At 46.7% G+C, this 13,158-nt stretch overlaps 1 protein-coding gene across 1 annotated transcript in view; it reads left to right on the top strand.

Annotated features, from left to right (window-relative positions):
- The first annotated feature begins 12,608 nt into the window (after positions 1 to 12,608).
- Positions 12,609 to 13,158, top strand: part of SETD7 (SET domain containing 7, histone lysine methyltransferase) — a 52,959-nt gene continuing 52,409 nt past the window's right edge. The window contains exon 1 of the mRNA XM_017502862.2: positions 12,609 to 13,099. Coding sequence (XP_017358351.1) covers positions 13,060 to 13,099 — 40 coding nt within the window. The 5' untranslated portion in view covers positions 12,609 to 13,059. The remainder of the gene's footprint in view (positions 13,100 to 13,158) is intronic.

Genomic DNA, 13,158 nt, shown 5'->3' on the forward strand with positions numbered 1-13,158 from the left:
TTAATTATTTTTTTTTTGAGACAGGGTCTCATTCTGTTGCTCAGGCTGGAGTGCCTGATCTCAGCTCACAGCAACCTCTGCCTGCCGGGTTCAAGCGATTCTCCTGCCTCAGCGTCCCAGGTAGTTGGGATTACAAGTGTGTGTCATCAAACTTGGCTAATTTTTGTATTTTCAGTAGAGATGGGGTTTCGCCATGTTGGCCAGGCTGGTCTCGAACTCCTGACCTTAAGTGATCCACCCACCTTGGCCTTCCAAAGTGCTGGGGTTACAGGCGTGAGCCACCTCGCCTGACCTCTAGCTGTAATTTTGTATGTTAATCAATCTCTCTCTATTCTCCCACTATTCTACTCTTTGCTTCTGTGAGCTTACAGGAGTGAGAGCATGTAATCTTTATCCTTCTGTGGTTGCACACATATCTAAATGGCACATTACATAAAACAATACCTTAAGAAATACAGCTTTTTAGGCCGGGCACGGCGACTCATGCCTGTAATGCTAGCACTTTGGGAAATCAAGGCAGGCAGATCACCCGAGGTCAGGAGTTCCAGACCAGCCTGGCCAACATGGCAAAACCCCATCTCTACTAAAAATACAAAAATTAGCTGGATGTGGTGATGTGTCCCTGTAATCTCAGCTACTCAGGAGGCTGAGGCAGGAGAAACGCTTGAAACGGGGAGGTGGAGGTTGCGGTGAGCAGAGATCTTGCCATTGCACTCCAGCCTGGGCGCCGCAGTTAAGGCACCGTCTCAAAAAAAAGAAAAAGAAAAAAGAAAAGAAATATAGCTTTTTAAACATTTGTATAAATTTATGAGGTACAAGTGTAATTTTGTCACATGCATAGAAATATTGCTATCTCCAATCTCACATTTCATGAAATAATTTTGTTCAAACTCTTCACATACATCTTTGACATTAATGTCTTCCTCATCACTAGAGCCCCTTCTGGAATCATCCCGTATAATTTTCAAGAGCATACTCTTTTTCCTGCCTAAGCACTTAAAATTTCCTAAGAACTCTTGTTGGAAATGTTACCCCATTTTGTAATTTGTCCTCTAAATTTAGATTTGACATCTAAAATATAACTATTTACTGCTATTGCTTTTAAGTGATCTTTAGGAGTTCATTTACTTGACATAAAATATTTAACAATTGTGAAGTACTCTTTGCAAGAATAATTCCTGTGTCTTCAATTTCTTTGCTTCCTTCTTTACCAGTTCTGCTGGGGTACTCTTTCTACAAGCATCCAAAATTAGGCTCGATTTCGGGATAACAGATCTTTCCCAAATAGAATACTTTCTTATTCAAAATAGGAGAAATTTCGAATTCTGGAAGCACATGAGAAGACCTCCCCTATAAGGAAATGGCCCCAACTTTCGGGGAGCCTCAAAGTAGCAGCACAAAGATCAAATATGAGGGGGGGGATGTCTGAAATTACCTTGTAGTAAACACCGATTAAACCAAAACTGAGCACATTATTTTTTTAAGATGTAGTATCATGTTTATACTCACATCGCCCAGGAGGCAGAAGCTCTCTGAGGAACTCCATGAGGCCCGGGAGCCACCCCTGTCATATACTCCAATTTTGGCTTCATGGAAGAATTCCTATAGGTTGACTCCAGCCTCCAGAATTCACTGGGGAGAAGTGTCTGCGTCAGCCCCGCCTGCCCTCTGTGTGGTGTGGATCTGCAGGAATCTGCAGGAATACTCAGACCGGCCCAGGCCCAGCTGCTCCAGGACAAGCTCAGCTTGGGTCCACAGCCCTGTCTGATGTAGAGCTGCAGCTTGGCCATAACGGCTGGGCTTCCACTCCGCTCCCGGAATCTTCCACACCCCTGACCTCTGCTGCTTCACTCTTCTTTGTTGGAAGCTGCTTTTCACCAAGCACTAATACTCAGCATAAACACTTAAACACTTAAATTGTATTTCTTCCTCATTTTCCCTGTTGTATTTCCTAGAATTTCAGTGCATTTTGTTTTCTACTTAGCATAGTGGGTTAAATAGGCTTTTGTGGGCTAGTCTGGGAACATTGTTTCCAGTGAAAAATGCATTCTGTGTTGGAAACAAACAACATACACAAAGAAACTTTCCGAACACAACCTCTTTGTAGAGTGGGGCCTGCCTGTCCTGCCTCCTATATCAGAATTCAAGCCTGCAAAGGTTCTCTTTTCAAATCTGGGCAGCCTTAAAAACAACAACAAATGCAATCTGGGATGGAAAGGTAAGAATCCAGCCACATCCGAAGGCTCATGAGAAACAGATGTTTTTTTTTTTTTTTTTTTTTTTTTTAGATGAAGTCTTGCTCTGTTGCCCAGGCTGGAGTGCAATGGCATGCTCTCAGCTCACTGCAACCTCCACCTCCCTGTTTCAAGCGATTCTCCTGCCTCAGCCTCCTGAGTAGCTGATGTTATGGGCACATGCTACCAGACCTGGCTAATTTCTGTATTTTTAGTAGAAATGGGGTTTCACCATGTTTGCCGGGCTATTCTCGAACTCCTGACCTCAGGTGATCTGCCCGCCTCAGCCTCCCAAAGTGCTGGGATTACAGGTGTGAGCCACCATGCCTAGCCTTCTTTTTCCTTTTTAAATCATCCTCTTTCTAATTGGGGATAGTGGTGGAGGGTGGAGTCTATAGAAATAAAGTGACATAATTGCCCTCTGCCTCCTTAGAAAAACACCAGCCCTCTACGATGGTGGTGGGAGGTGATTAAACCGTTCAGTCACTTGACAAAGATAATCTAATTAATTAACTAAAGGATTTAACACCTATGTCTGGAGCATCTGCAATGTGCTAGACATGGTTCTGGATGTGCCCAGACAGCTCTGACATGACAAACAAGGTCTGTGGAGAAATGGAGACTACGTAACAGAATAAAACAGGTAAACAAGAACGTGTAAGGTGGTGACAAACGCTATGATGAAAATTAAGCAAGGGAAGTATTAAACCAGAGAAGTATTCAATAAAAGTGCGTCTGGGTAGCTACCCTTGGTTGGGTGGTCAGGGAAGGCGTCTTTGAGGAGGTGACTTTTATGCTAAGACCAAAAAACAGCTAACAGAAGATAGGGTGAGGGAATCCCAGGTAAGGTGGAATGGTGAGTGCAAAGGCCCTGAGGTAGGATAGAACAAAGCAGCCTCGCAAAGTGCTAGGATTACAGGTGTGAGCCACCTCGCCTGGCTACGCTGCAAGGCTTTAAGCAGGGCAAAGCCTTAATGTGATCTGACTTGAATTCCCAGCACTTTGGGATTCAAGGCCCAGGCAGTTGGGTCACCTGAGGTCAGGAGTTTGAGACCAACCTGGCCAACGTGATGAAACCTCATCTCTACTAAAAATAAAAAAATAATAAAAAAAAATAAAAAAAAATCAGCCGGGCATGGTGGCAGACATCTGTAATCCCAGCTACTTGGGAGGCTGAGGCAGGAAAATCACTTGAACCTGGGAGGCAGACATTGCAGTGGGCCAAGACCTCACCATTGCACTCCATCCTTGGCAACAAGAGCAAGTTCTGTCTCAAAAATAAATAAAAATTAATGAAGTTCTTCAAAAAGCATCTTTCTATGTCCACAGCTCAAAAGTCATCTGTCAGCTGTAACTAGCTCCTAAGATGGTCACCCTTAGCCATGGTCAGCCAGCCTGCTCACAATGGCTTGTCTGCAGTGTGCCCCCAATGGTAAAACAGTTATTCCTGGCAATATGCTTGCCAAATCTCCTGGACACCTGTACGTCCAGCAGCATGCTAGGCACTGTGAAGGATAGCACATCTGCTGCAGAAGGAATCTCTACCCTCCACTCAGCCACCAGAACCAGAAAAACAAACAACTGGGCAACTTGAACAAAAGAAGTATATCATCTCTTATATGGGGGAGGGAGGGGTCACTTGGGACACATCCACAAGAGCATACCCCTAGAGACAAGGCCAAAGCTCTCTTCTGCCATTAGAGGCCAGCCATGTATATGCTTTTGTGATTTTGTCATTTCCCCTGTGATGTAGTCCCCTCCCAAATCTCAGGTTGAAATATAACCCCCAACATTGGAGGTGGGGTCTGGTGGGAAGTGGTTGACTCATGGGGGTGGATTTCTTATGAATGGTTTAGCACCATCCCCTTGGTGCTAATTGTGGTGCTGTCCTCACGATAGTGAGTTTTCAAGAGATGTGGTCGTGGCTAGGCGCAGTGGCTCATGCCTGTAATCTCAGCACTTTGGGAGGCCAAGGCAGGCGGATCACAAGGTCAAGAGATCAAGATCATCCTGGCCAACACGGTGAAACACCGTATCTACTAAAAATACAAAAAATTAGCTGGGTGTGGTGGAATACACCTGTAGTACCAGCTGCTCGGAAAGCTGAGAACCCGGGAGGCGGAGGTTACAGTCAGTGATCATGCCACTGTACTCTAGCCTGGTGACAGAGCAAGGCTCTGTCTCAAAAAAAAAAAAAAAAAAAAAGATGTGGTCGTTTCAAAGTGTCTGGCACCTTCTGCTTCTCTCTTGTTCCTGCTCTGTCCATGTGACTGCCTGCGCCTCCTTCACCTTCTGCCATGATTGTAAGTTTTCTGAGGCCTCCCCAGAAGCTGAACAGATGCCATCATGCTCGCTGTACAACCTGCAGAACCGTGAGCCAATTAAATCTCTTTTCTTTCTAAATTACCTGGTCTTGGGTATTTCTTTATAGCAATGTGAGAACGGGTTAATACACCCCATAAGTCCATCTTGTATGGCACCATAAAATTGATGTAGAACTTCTTTAAGAACTGTTCCTTTACTCAATAATCTTCTAGAATTGTTTCTCCACAGCTGTCCTGTTACAGTACTTCCATTTCCTCTATCTGTGCCTTTTCATGGTTTGTGCGGCTCTGATTTCAATCCCACTCTCACTAGTTATGTGACTCCAGACAAGTTATTTGAACTCACAGTCTTGGATTCCCTCATCTATAAATGGAGATCATATTCCATAAGGTCATTTTCAGGATGAAATACAATGATGTGACTCAGTCTCCTGGGAAACAGCAGACTGTCTCTAAATGCCACCTCTTGTCATTTCACCCCTGGCCTCTGCTGTCCACCCTCTGAAGAGTCTTGCTGTTCTGCATGAAGTGTGAGGTATGGCCGAAGACCTAATAGGCCCTGATTTGAGCCTCGTTTGGCCATATTTCAGCTGCGGGATCCTGGGTGAGTCCTTAAATGTCTCTGGTCTTGTGAATGAATTATTGCGAGATGCTAATGAGATCAGAGATGCCAAACTACTTTCCATTCAGAATAAACCTTTACAAATACTTGAAAGGTATATGACAGCAATAAAAATAGCTCCTTAGATGCAAATGAGCCTATAAACTAGATGACTGTACTTGGATATAACCAACCTCACAATTCTCAATGTACATTTTCAGAAGGACTATTAGGAAATATTAAGGAAAGTTAGTTGCAGATATTTCAAATTCTATAGGATTGGTGGGAAGGGAGAAAGAATTGACTTGCCCCTCTCTCTTACCTCGTCTACAACTGCAAGTGAACCTGACATGGTTCAAATCACAACCTTTGCCACACCCTCTTGGGGGAGAGCACAGGGGAGGATGCACAGGCCAGGTGGAGGTGCCAAGACTTTATAGCTGAGTAGTAATCAGGCTTCCTGCTCTGCTGAAGAACTCATGCTATCTCAGACTTGAGGCATTCCTCACGTGCCAGGTTGGGAAGTGATGCTTAAAACTTGCAGAAGACCTACTCTCACTGCAGGGCTGTTCAACTGGCATTTTTCTCCAAGGAGACAGTATAAGGCATACAATAGGGCTGCTTTTAGTTCCTCTATCTTGAGCACTGGAGCATTTGAGCAGGGCTCTTTAAAGTTGTCTGAAAGACATTCCAAAAGTTGGCCACAGCATCTTTTCCTAGGAATTAATCTATGGACTCAGCAAGGAGGATCAATAAGACCTTAAATGACCTAAAAGGACACTTCAGATCCAAAGAGTCTGACTGCAAGACAGGGTTCCCGCAAATACATAGAGAAAGGGATGGCTTAGCATCATGCCCCTCCAGGTGAGGGCTGCCTGTAGCTCGAGGGCTGTCATTTCAACGCCAGCTCCCAGAAACACTTTAATCAACCTGTCTTTGTTTGTGACTGAGTCAGGAGGACCACATGGATATTTTCATTTCTGGATATTGGATTCAAATTCAGTGTCTCATTTGGACAATGAAGAGGACACTTTGCACCTTCCATCTATGTTATAATAGATGGCATCTGTATCCTCAAGGTGCCATTCCATTGCCTAAGTCATCACAGCAAAGAACTAACCTCTCCACTCCTGCACAGAAGAAAAATATCTTTGAGGTTGAGTGCCCAGGGAAATGTGGACGGCTCTATCACAGGACAGGCCACATGGGTCTTAATATGTCTGGTTTATTTTTCAGAAATCCGTGGTAGCCTAAGAAGGTTAGGCCACTGTTGATGGTTCATGAAGCAGAAATGAGGTGCTTCCCCAAGAACCTGAGAACCAGGTTGTGCTCAGAAGTTAGATTACCAAAATCTGCATACCCAATGGATTTGGCTAAAGTTCAGTGGGCATAAATCAACAGAGTGACCCAATGTGTGACTGAAAAGTTTGAGGATTACCTCAAATTCCCATTAAAGTGACTTGGCTGTAATGCCAGGAAGATAGAGAATGCGATTATGACTTAGAAAGTGTAAATCTGCCTAGGGGGCTGTATAGGACGCTGTGTGGAGAAACAGGTTTGAAGAAACCAGAGCACAGAGAAAGAAGCTTGAAGCCTTAGAAGCCACAGGGTCATCTATGCAGGGGCGAGTGGATGGGTGGCAGCCTCATTCTTTCAGAACACTGTGTCAAGAGTATTTGTCTTGTAGACCACACAACTGTCATTCATTCTACTCCAGTTAACTAAGCAAACTTTTGGATGGAATTTGTCTTCTCAAGTGCATTTATTTACGCAGAGAGACTTTTTGCCCTGACATTGTGAATATTCTAATCTGTCCATCATAATTCAGGCATACACCTCAGTCTCTGGGGGTCTGGTTAATGTGAGTCCCTTTGAGGAAGGTCAAGAGCTGACCTTTGACGAATGTTGTGGCATTTGTAGTAAATTGGTCAGCTGGAAACACTCCTCTGTTCATCTTGGGTATGGTAGTGTCAAAAGAGTATACCATGTACCTGTCCTCTGCAATGTCTTCTTTTGCAGAGGACCAATCACAGAACCCAATAATCTTAATTATAGCCCAGTAAAATAAATTTTCAAAAGCAATTAAAGAAAATAATATCGAAGAAAACACATTTGGTTTTGTTGGTGGTTGTCTTTATTTTTCAAATTTCTGCAATGCTATTGTTTTTCTGAAGTAATTTCTAAAACAGACACCCCTTTGAAAACTATTTCCAATTTTTCTTTCTTTTTTTTTCTTTTTTTCTTTTTTCTTTGAGATGGAGTCTTACTCTGTGGCCCAGGTTGGAGTGCAGTGATGTGATCTCGGCTCATTGCAACCTTCGCCTTCTGGGTTTAAGAGATTCTCCTCCCTCAGCCTCCCGAGTAACTAGAACTACAGGTGTGCAACACCAATTTTTGTATTTTTTAATTTCTGTATTTTTAGTAGAGATGGCATTTCATCATGTTGGCCAGGCTGGTATCGAACTCCTGACCTCAGGCGATCCACTCGCCTTGGTCTCCCAAAGTGCTGGGATTACAGACAGGCATGCGCCACTATGCCTGGCCTCATTTTTTTTTTTTAATCATTTCACTCAGCAGCTTCACCAGGCCCAAGCCTGACATAAGAGTTTTCATATCCCATAAGGCAAAAAACCCCAAGCACTTTGTGAAGGAACAATATTGGGCCAGAGTCGACCCAAACAGGGAGATCTGGGCTGCATCTTCCCTTCCCCCTGCCCCAGAAAGTCTAAATTTAGTTTATCTGGATATACTGCAATGACATTAACATGTTGCAAGAACAAGAATCAAGCGAAAGAGGAAGCTTAATGCGCCATGAGGTATTTTAATACCATGGCAACTGTGGTGTCTTCTCTATTATTTAATTTACTTCCTTAGGTCAGGTTATTCTGCCCTCTCTCTCCTGCACTTCCCGTTGCTGTAATCAAATCAGGTCACCCTGAATCCGTAAGTCTTCTTCCTGACTGCAGTCATGTCTATTTCCAGCAGAATAAATTTTCTCCATTTCTTTCTTTGCTCCCTGGACCTTTATTTGGTGCCCTTGATGTCCCTGCTCTTCCCAATGCTCCACAAGCTGCAAACGCTTCCCTTTCATCCTCATCTCCTCCCCCACCCGTCTCCTCCTCGATACTCCTCTCCCAGTCCCTCCCACCAGCTTCTGCAATTGTCACTAACACAGTTAGTTAGCCACTTGATTAGTGACTCAGTGATTCAGAATCCAGGAACTTTGGTTCTCCTAAAACTTCCATGCTTCCCTCCCTGATGTCAAGATAAAAGTTCTCCCCTCACCCCCCCTGCCCAGATAGAGCCATTACGGTGAGAGGACTTGAATACTCAGTTCGCTAGAGTTGCCCTGGCTTCTTCTTCCCATTTCCTTTTTCTGTGCCTTTCCCTGGGACTCCTCAGGCTCTATTTACCTTTTCCCCAGAAAAGGTGGACAGAGAAGGTTTGAGGTTTGAATTTATGTAGCCCAACTCCTTATTTACAGATGGGAAAACGAAGGCCCCCGAGAACTGAATTGCCCAGTTGCTTGGCTAGCTCTTGGTGGAACCAAAACAAAGTGAAAACTCAATCAAACTGGCTAATTTGGTGGGGAAAAAAAATCTTGTTAAGGAGTGAGCAGTGCCAAAATGAGACTTGATGATTATTTAAGAGTTCCTTCATTCTATCCTTGTCTTCCTGCCCGCGATATAAGCAAGTGGTGGAAACCAGAGCTAGGCCACCAACCATAAAGCCACCAGGGCACCTGGAGAGGCTCTGATGCGACTTCCTACCACTGAGGTCTTAGAGGCTCCTCCCTCCCAAACACATTGAGACCCAGAAGACTGTTGGGCCCCTCCATTCCCTGCCAGCGGGCAGGATGAGGAATCAGTAACAGCCAACAGTAGTGAATCCCACACAAGTTCCACATTCACTACTTGCTTCACAATTTGCTTAGCATGCAAAGCAGCGAATTGACAGAATTGTTTCCCCTAAATGTAGGAAGGTGCATAAAATACAAGAAGCTTGTAAAAATATATTTATTGCAAAAGTTATATCAGTCTTGTATGTAAGCACCAGCCTTCTCCCGGGAAAGACAGGGGTGGTAGAATGAATAAAATTAACTCAGTATTTTGACTGCTTGCTGCAGTGGAAGAGGGACTTATGTTTCCCAAGCTGGGTATGAAGAGAAGGAATATAGCCATGGAGACAATGGAAACTAAGCCAGAGCAGCTTAGAAAAGTCGCCCCAGGCCGGGCGCAGTGGCTCATGCCTGTGTAATCCAGTACTTTGGGAGGCTGAGACAGGTGGATCGCAAGGTCAGATGGAGGCCATTCTGGCTAACACAGTGAAACTCCGTCTCTACCAAAAATACAAAAATTAGCTAGACATGGTGGCAAGTGCCTGTAGTCGCAGCTACTTGGGAGGCTCAGGCAGGAGAATCACTTGAACCTGGGAGGCAGAGGTTGCAGTGAGTCGAGCTCGAGCCATTGTACTTCAGCCTGGGCGACAGAGCAAGACTCCCAACTCAAAAAAAAAAAAAAAAAAAAAAAAAAAAAGCCCCCCCCAAAAAAAAAAAAAAAAAAAAAAAAAAGGTCATCCCTCCTCCTGATTCAAGACCAGAGAAGCAGAGACAGGAAAAATAAAAGTCACTCCTCAGTGTGAACATGAAAGCAAGTCTCACCCGGCCTAGATGCTGGATGTCCTGTGCAGTCGCATTCCTCCCTGGTAGAGCTTGTTCCGCGTCACTGGGATCTGCCAAGTTAGGAGCTGAGCCACAGTGCTGCTGCTGCTGCACATTGTTTGTGATTAAGAGTTGTATTGATTTTCTAGCCCATGACCACATTGGTGGGGAAAGAGTACGACAGGGGAAACTGGTAGAGAGCCAAGTAGAAAGAGGGTTTATGAAATCAGCTCTCAATGAAGCAAACTGTGGGAAAGAATGTGATGGAAGCAGATTTGGGGCCAGTCGATGTGGGAAAGTGGAACAACTCAAAAATGCTCTTCAGATTTGAACTGAAACAAAGCACTTTGCCAAAACACAGGAGAAGAATCCAGTCTGTGAGAAATACTCAGCACTGTTTATATAAAACAGAATATTCCTATCTGCAAAATCATTGCTGACAATGCTTAACCCACATTCTGTACCAGGCACTGTGTTGTGTTCTAGGACCATAAATAAGAATCAGTCGGTCTAGAGAAGGAGACTTGAAACATACACAACATGATTTGTAAAGATACAAGTGGATCTTAAGAAAGTCATAAAAACATTTTGCCCCAGCTTTGGGCCCAGAGCCAGCAGGAATGAATGATGGGGGAAAAGGGATGGGACTGTGTCCCTGCTGCCGCCTGCCTCATGTGCAGATCTGGTGAAGGTTCTCTGGTAGTTTTCACCCCTCATCACTACTGAGTCTGCTAGAAAGACCCTGCTCATTTCCTGTCCCTGCCTCCTGCAGGTCCAGAGGACCCCTGCTTCACCAATGGGGGCCATGGGCAGGGTTTCAGGTGTTCTCAAGGTAGTAGGTAGAAAAGGAGTGCTTGACAGTTTGGGTGCTTAGTACAGGCTGGGAAAACCTCGCAGCACTAAGGGGGCAGTTAGACACTTGCAACTTGATTCCTCCCCTCTCCCTCACCCCTCCTCATACCCACCCACTATGAACCTGTGTCTTCCATCTGTCTTGAGAGGAGATTTCTTCCAGCCTCCCAGCCCTACCTCACTCCTCTTGAGTAAGAGAATAAAGTCTTGTTGCCGCTTCCTTGAGCTTTCAGCATCGTTTTTGCCCCTGAACATCAACTGGAAACTGGGGAAGATGAGTACTTGGTATGTTCTAGTGCACCAGTATAATATGCAAAGGAGGAGGTGATATGTAAAAAGGGAAAATAAGAAAAAAAATCATATAATTCAAAACCAGCGAGTGACTGAGCTCAGTAAATGATGGCTTTTAAAAAATCAGATATGAAATCCTGTTTCCGTGGTTCGTGTTTGAAAATGATGTAACCTAAAGTGGCTCTTTCATCATCCACTGCAGGAACACCTCCGTTTAGCCTTGGACTCCCAGTATCTGCGCTGGAGGACTTTAAGGAAGTCAGACCTAAGCCAGGAGACTTCAGAGAGGTCTAGACTAAGCTAGAGGGTGTCTTGCTTGAACCAGAAAAGCCTCAGAGTGGTCTAGCCTAAGCCCAAAGGACCTTATGTCAACAGCCTAAACCTCTAATCTGGAGGAATTCAGGCTGCCTGGCTAAGCTCCCAAGACACCTTTGCAGGTGAGTAGCGCCAGGACTCAAGTCTCCTAACTTCTGGTCCAGGGCTCTCCCACCTAAAACAATCAAAGGGGCTGACATTCCTGGAAGTATGTGGGTCTAATGCCCTAGAATCGTTCTCTTTTTCATAGAGGAAAAGCTGACTTTAAAAAAGAAGCCGGCAATACTTTATAAAAATATCTACTGTTTAAGCACAGAGCCAAAAGCAAGGAGTAGTCTCCCGGGCGCTGGAAGTATTTTGAAATCCCCAAAGTCTCATTCATTGTTCAGAAAACAAAATGGAACTACTTTTTTTTGTTTTGCTCCATCCTCCCCTCCATGCAGTAGCTGTTCTTGGCAGGTGCCCAGAGCGGCACCCGGTAATTCCACGGTACATTGTGTACATTTGCATCTGTTTAATCGGCTATTTACAGGCGCCCTTTACCGCCACCTGTAAGAGGCAGCGCCATCATGACACTAAGTGGCTGGGCCGGAAGCCGGGTGCCCAGTGGTTTTCTCCACTTGACGACGCCTGAATCTGTGAAGTGGCTGGCACTTGGAGAAACAGGGAGACAGCTGGGGACATCACACGTAGAGGGCGGGAGGCGCTGGAAGGAGGCGCGCCAGACGGAGGGTCCTTCCTTCCTAGTTAGCTCCACTCGGCGGCTCCTTTTCCACGACCACAGCCGCGAGGAGGGACCTGCCGAGCCTTCGGTGCGGTTTGTTTCCTGCCTGACAAAGAGCCCGCTGCCATTTGGATTTGATGAATTTCTGAATCACCCGAGAGCCTGGCGACCCGAAGGAGGGAGGGGACTGGGGGCGCTGTGGTGGACCCGTCACCCTGCGGAATCCGGGCCAGAGAACAGCTCCCGAGCCTGGGAAATCGTCTTGCGGATGTGATGCGGGACCGCGAGGACACCTGCGCTCCTGTGCGTGCCGCACTCGTGCAGCTCCCGGTGGCGAACGGGGTGAAGCGAGGGCGAGGGTGAGAGGAAGTCCAGGCGCCAGAGCGGCAGAAACGCTTCCTTAGTTTCCCTGCCACTTTGGAGGTTGTGGGGCACAGACAGTGCACGGCGGACTTTCAAGGTGCTCCCGGCACAACCGGAGGTCGGGAGCTGGGAGCCCCCATGGGCGGTCCAAGTGTCCGCGAGAAGCCCGCGGCGCCCAGAACCGCGTGGCGCGCTCGGGGCGAGCCAACCCGCACCTAAGCAAACGAGAAACGCTGACGGGCCGGAGGGGGGTTGGCCCGGACGCGGAATACGCGCGGCCTCGGAGCGCCTTTCGTTTTAAGGAGCCTTACTTCAGGAAAGGGACAGGGAACTGTCAATCAGCGAGGGAGGGAGCGCACCGGCGCTGGGTGATGTCAGCGGATCAGCTGCTCGATAACAAAGAGGGGGTATTACAGGACAAAGTTGCAGCGGCGGCGGCGGCCAAGGCGGCACCCCAGAGCCTCCGAGGCGAGGGGCAAGTGGGCGAAGGGAGGGGGGACGGCTGCTGCCGCAGAAGCTGAAGGCCAAGGAATTGAAAAGGTTGTAGGGGGAGGCAGCGCGAGCCAGCCCCGACTGCTCCTCCTCTTCCTCCTCCTCCAAACTCGCGAGCCCCAGAGCTCGCTCAGCCGCCGGGAGCACCCAGAGGGACGGGAGGCAGCCGCGCAGCCCCGAGCTGGGCAGGTTCCCCAGCCGCCATGGATAGCGACGACGAGATGGTGGAGGAGGCGGTGGAAGGTACAAGCATTTCTCCAGGGCCCGGGGAGGGTGTGCAGAGGGCCCGGAGCGCGGAAGGA

Source organism: Cebus imitator, unplaced genomic scaffold, assembly GCF_001604975.1.
Source record: "Cebus imitator isolate Cc_AM_T3 unplaced genomic scaffold, Cebus_imitator-1.0 Scaffold303, whole genome shotgun sequence".
Lineage (NCBI taxonomy): Eukaryota > Metazoa > Chordata > Mammalia > Primates > Cebidae > Cebus > Cebus imitator.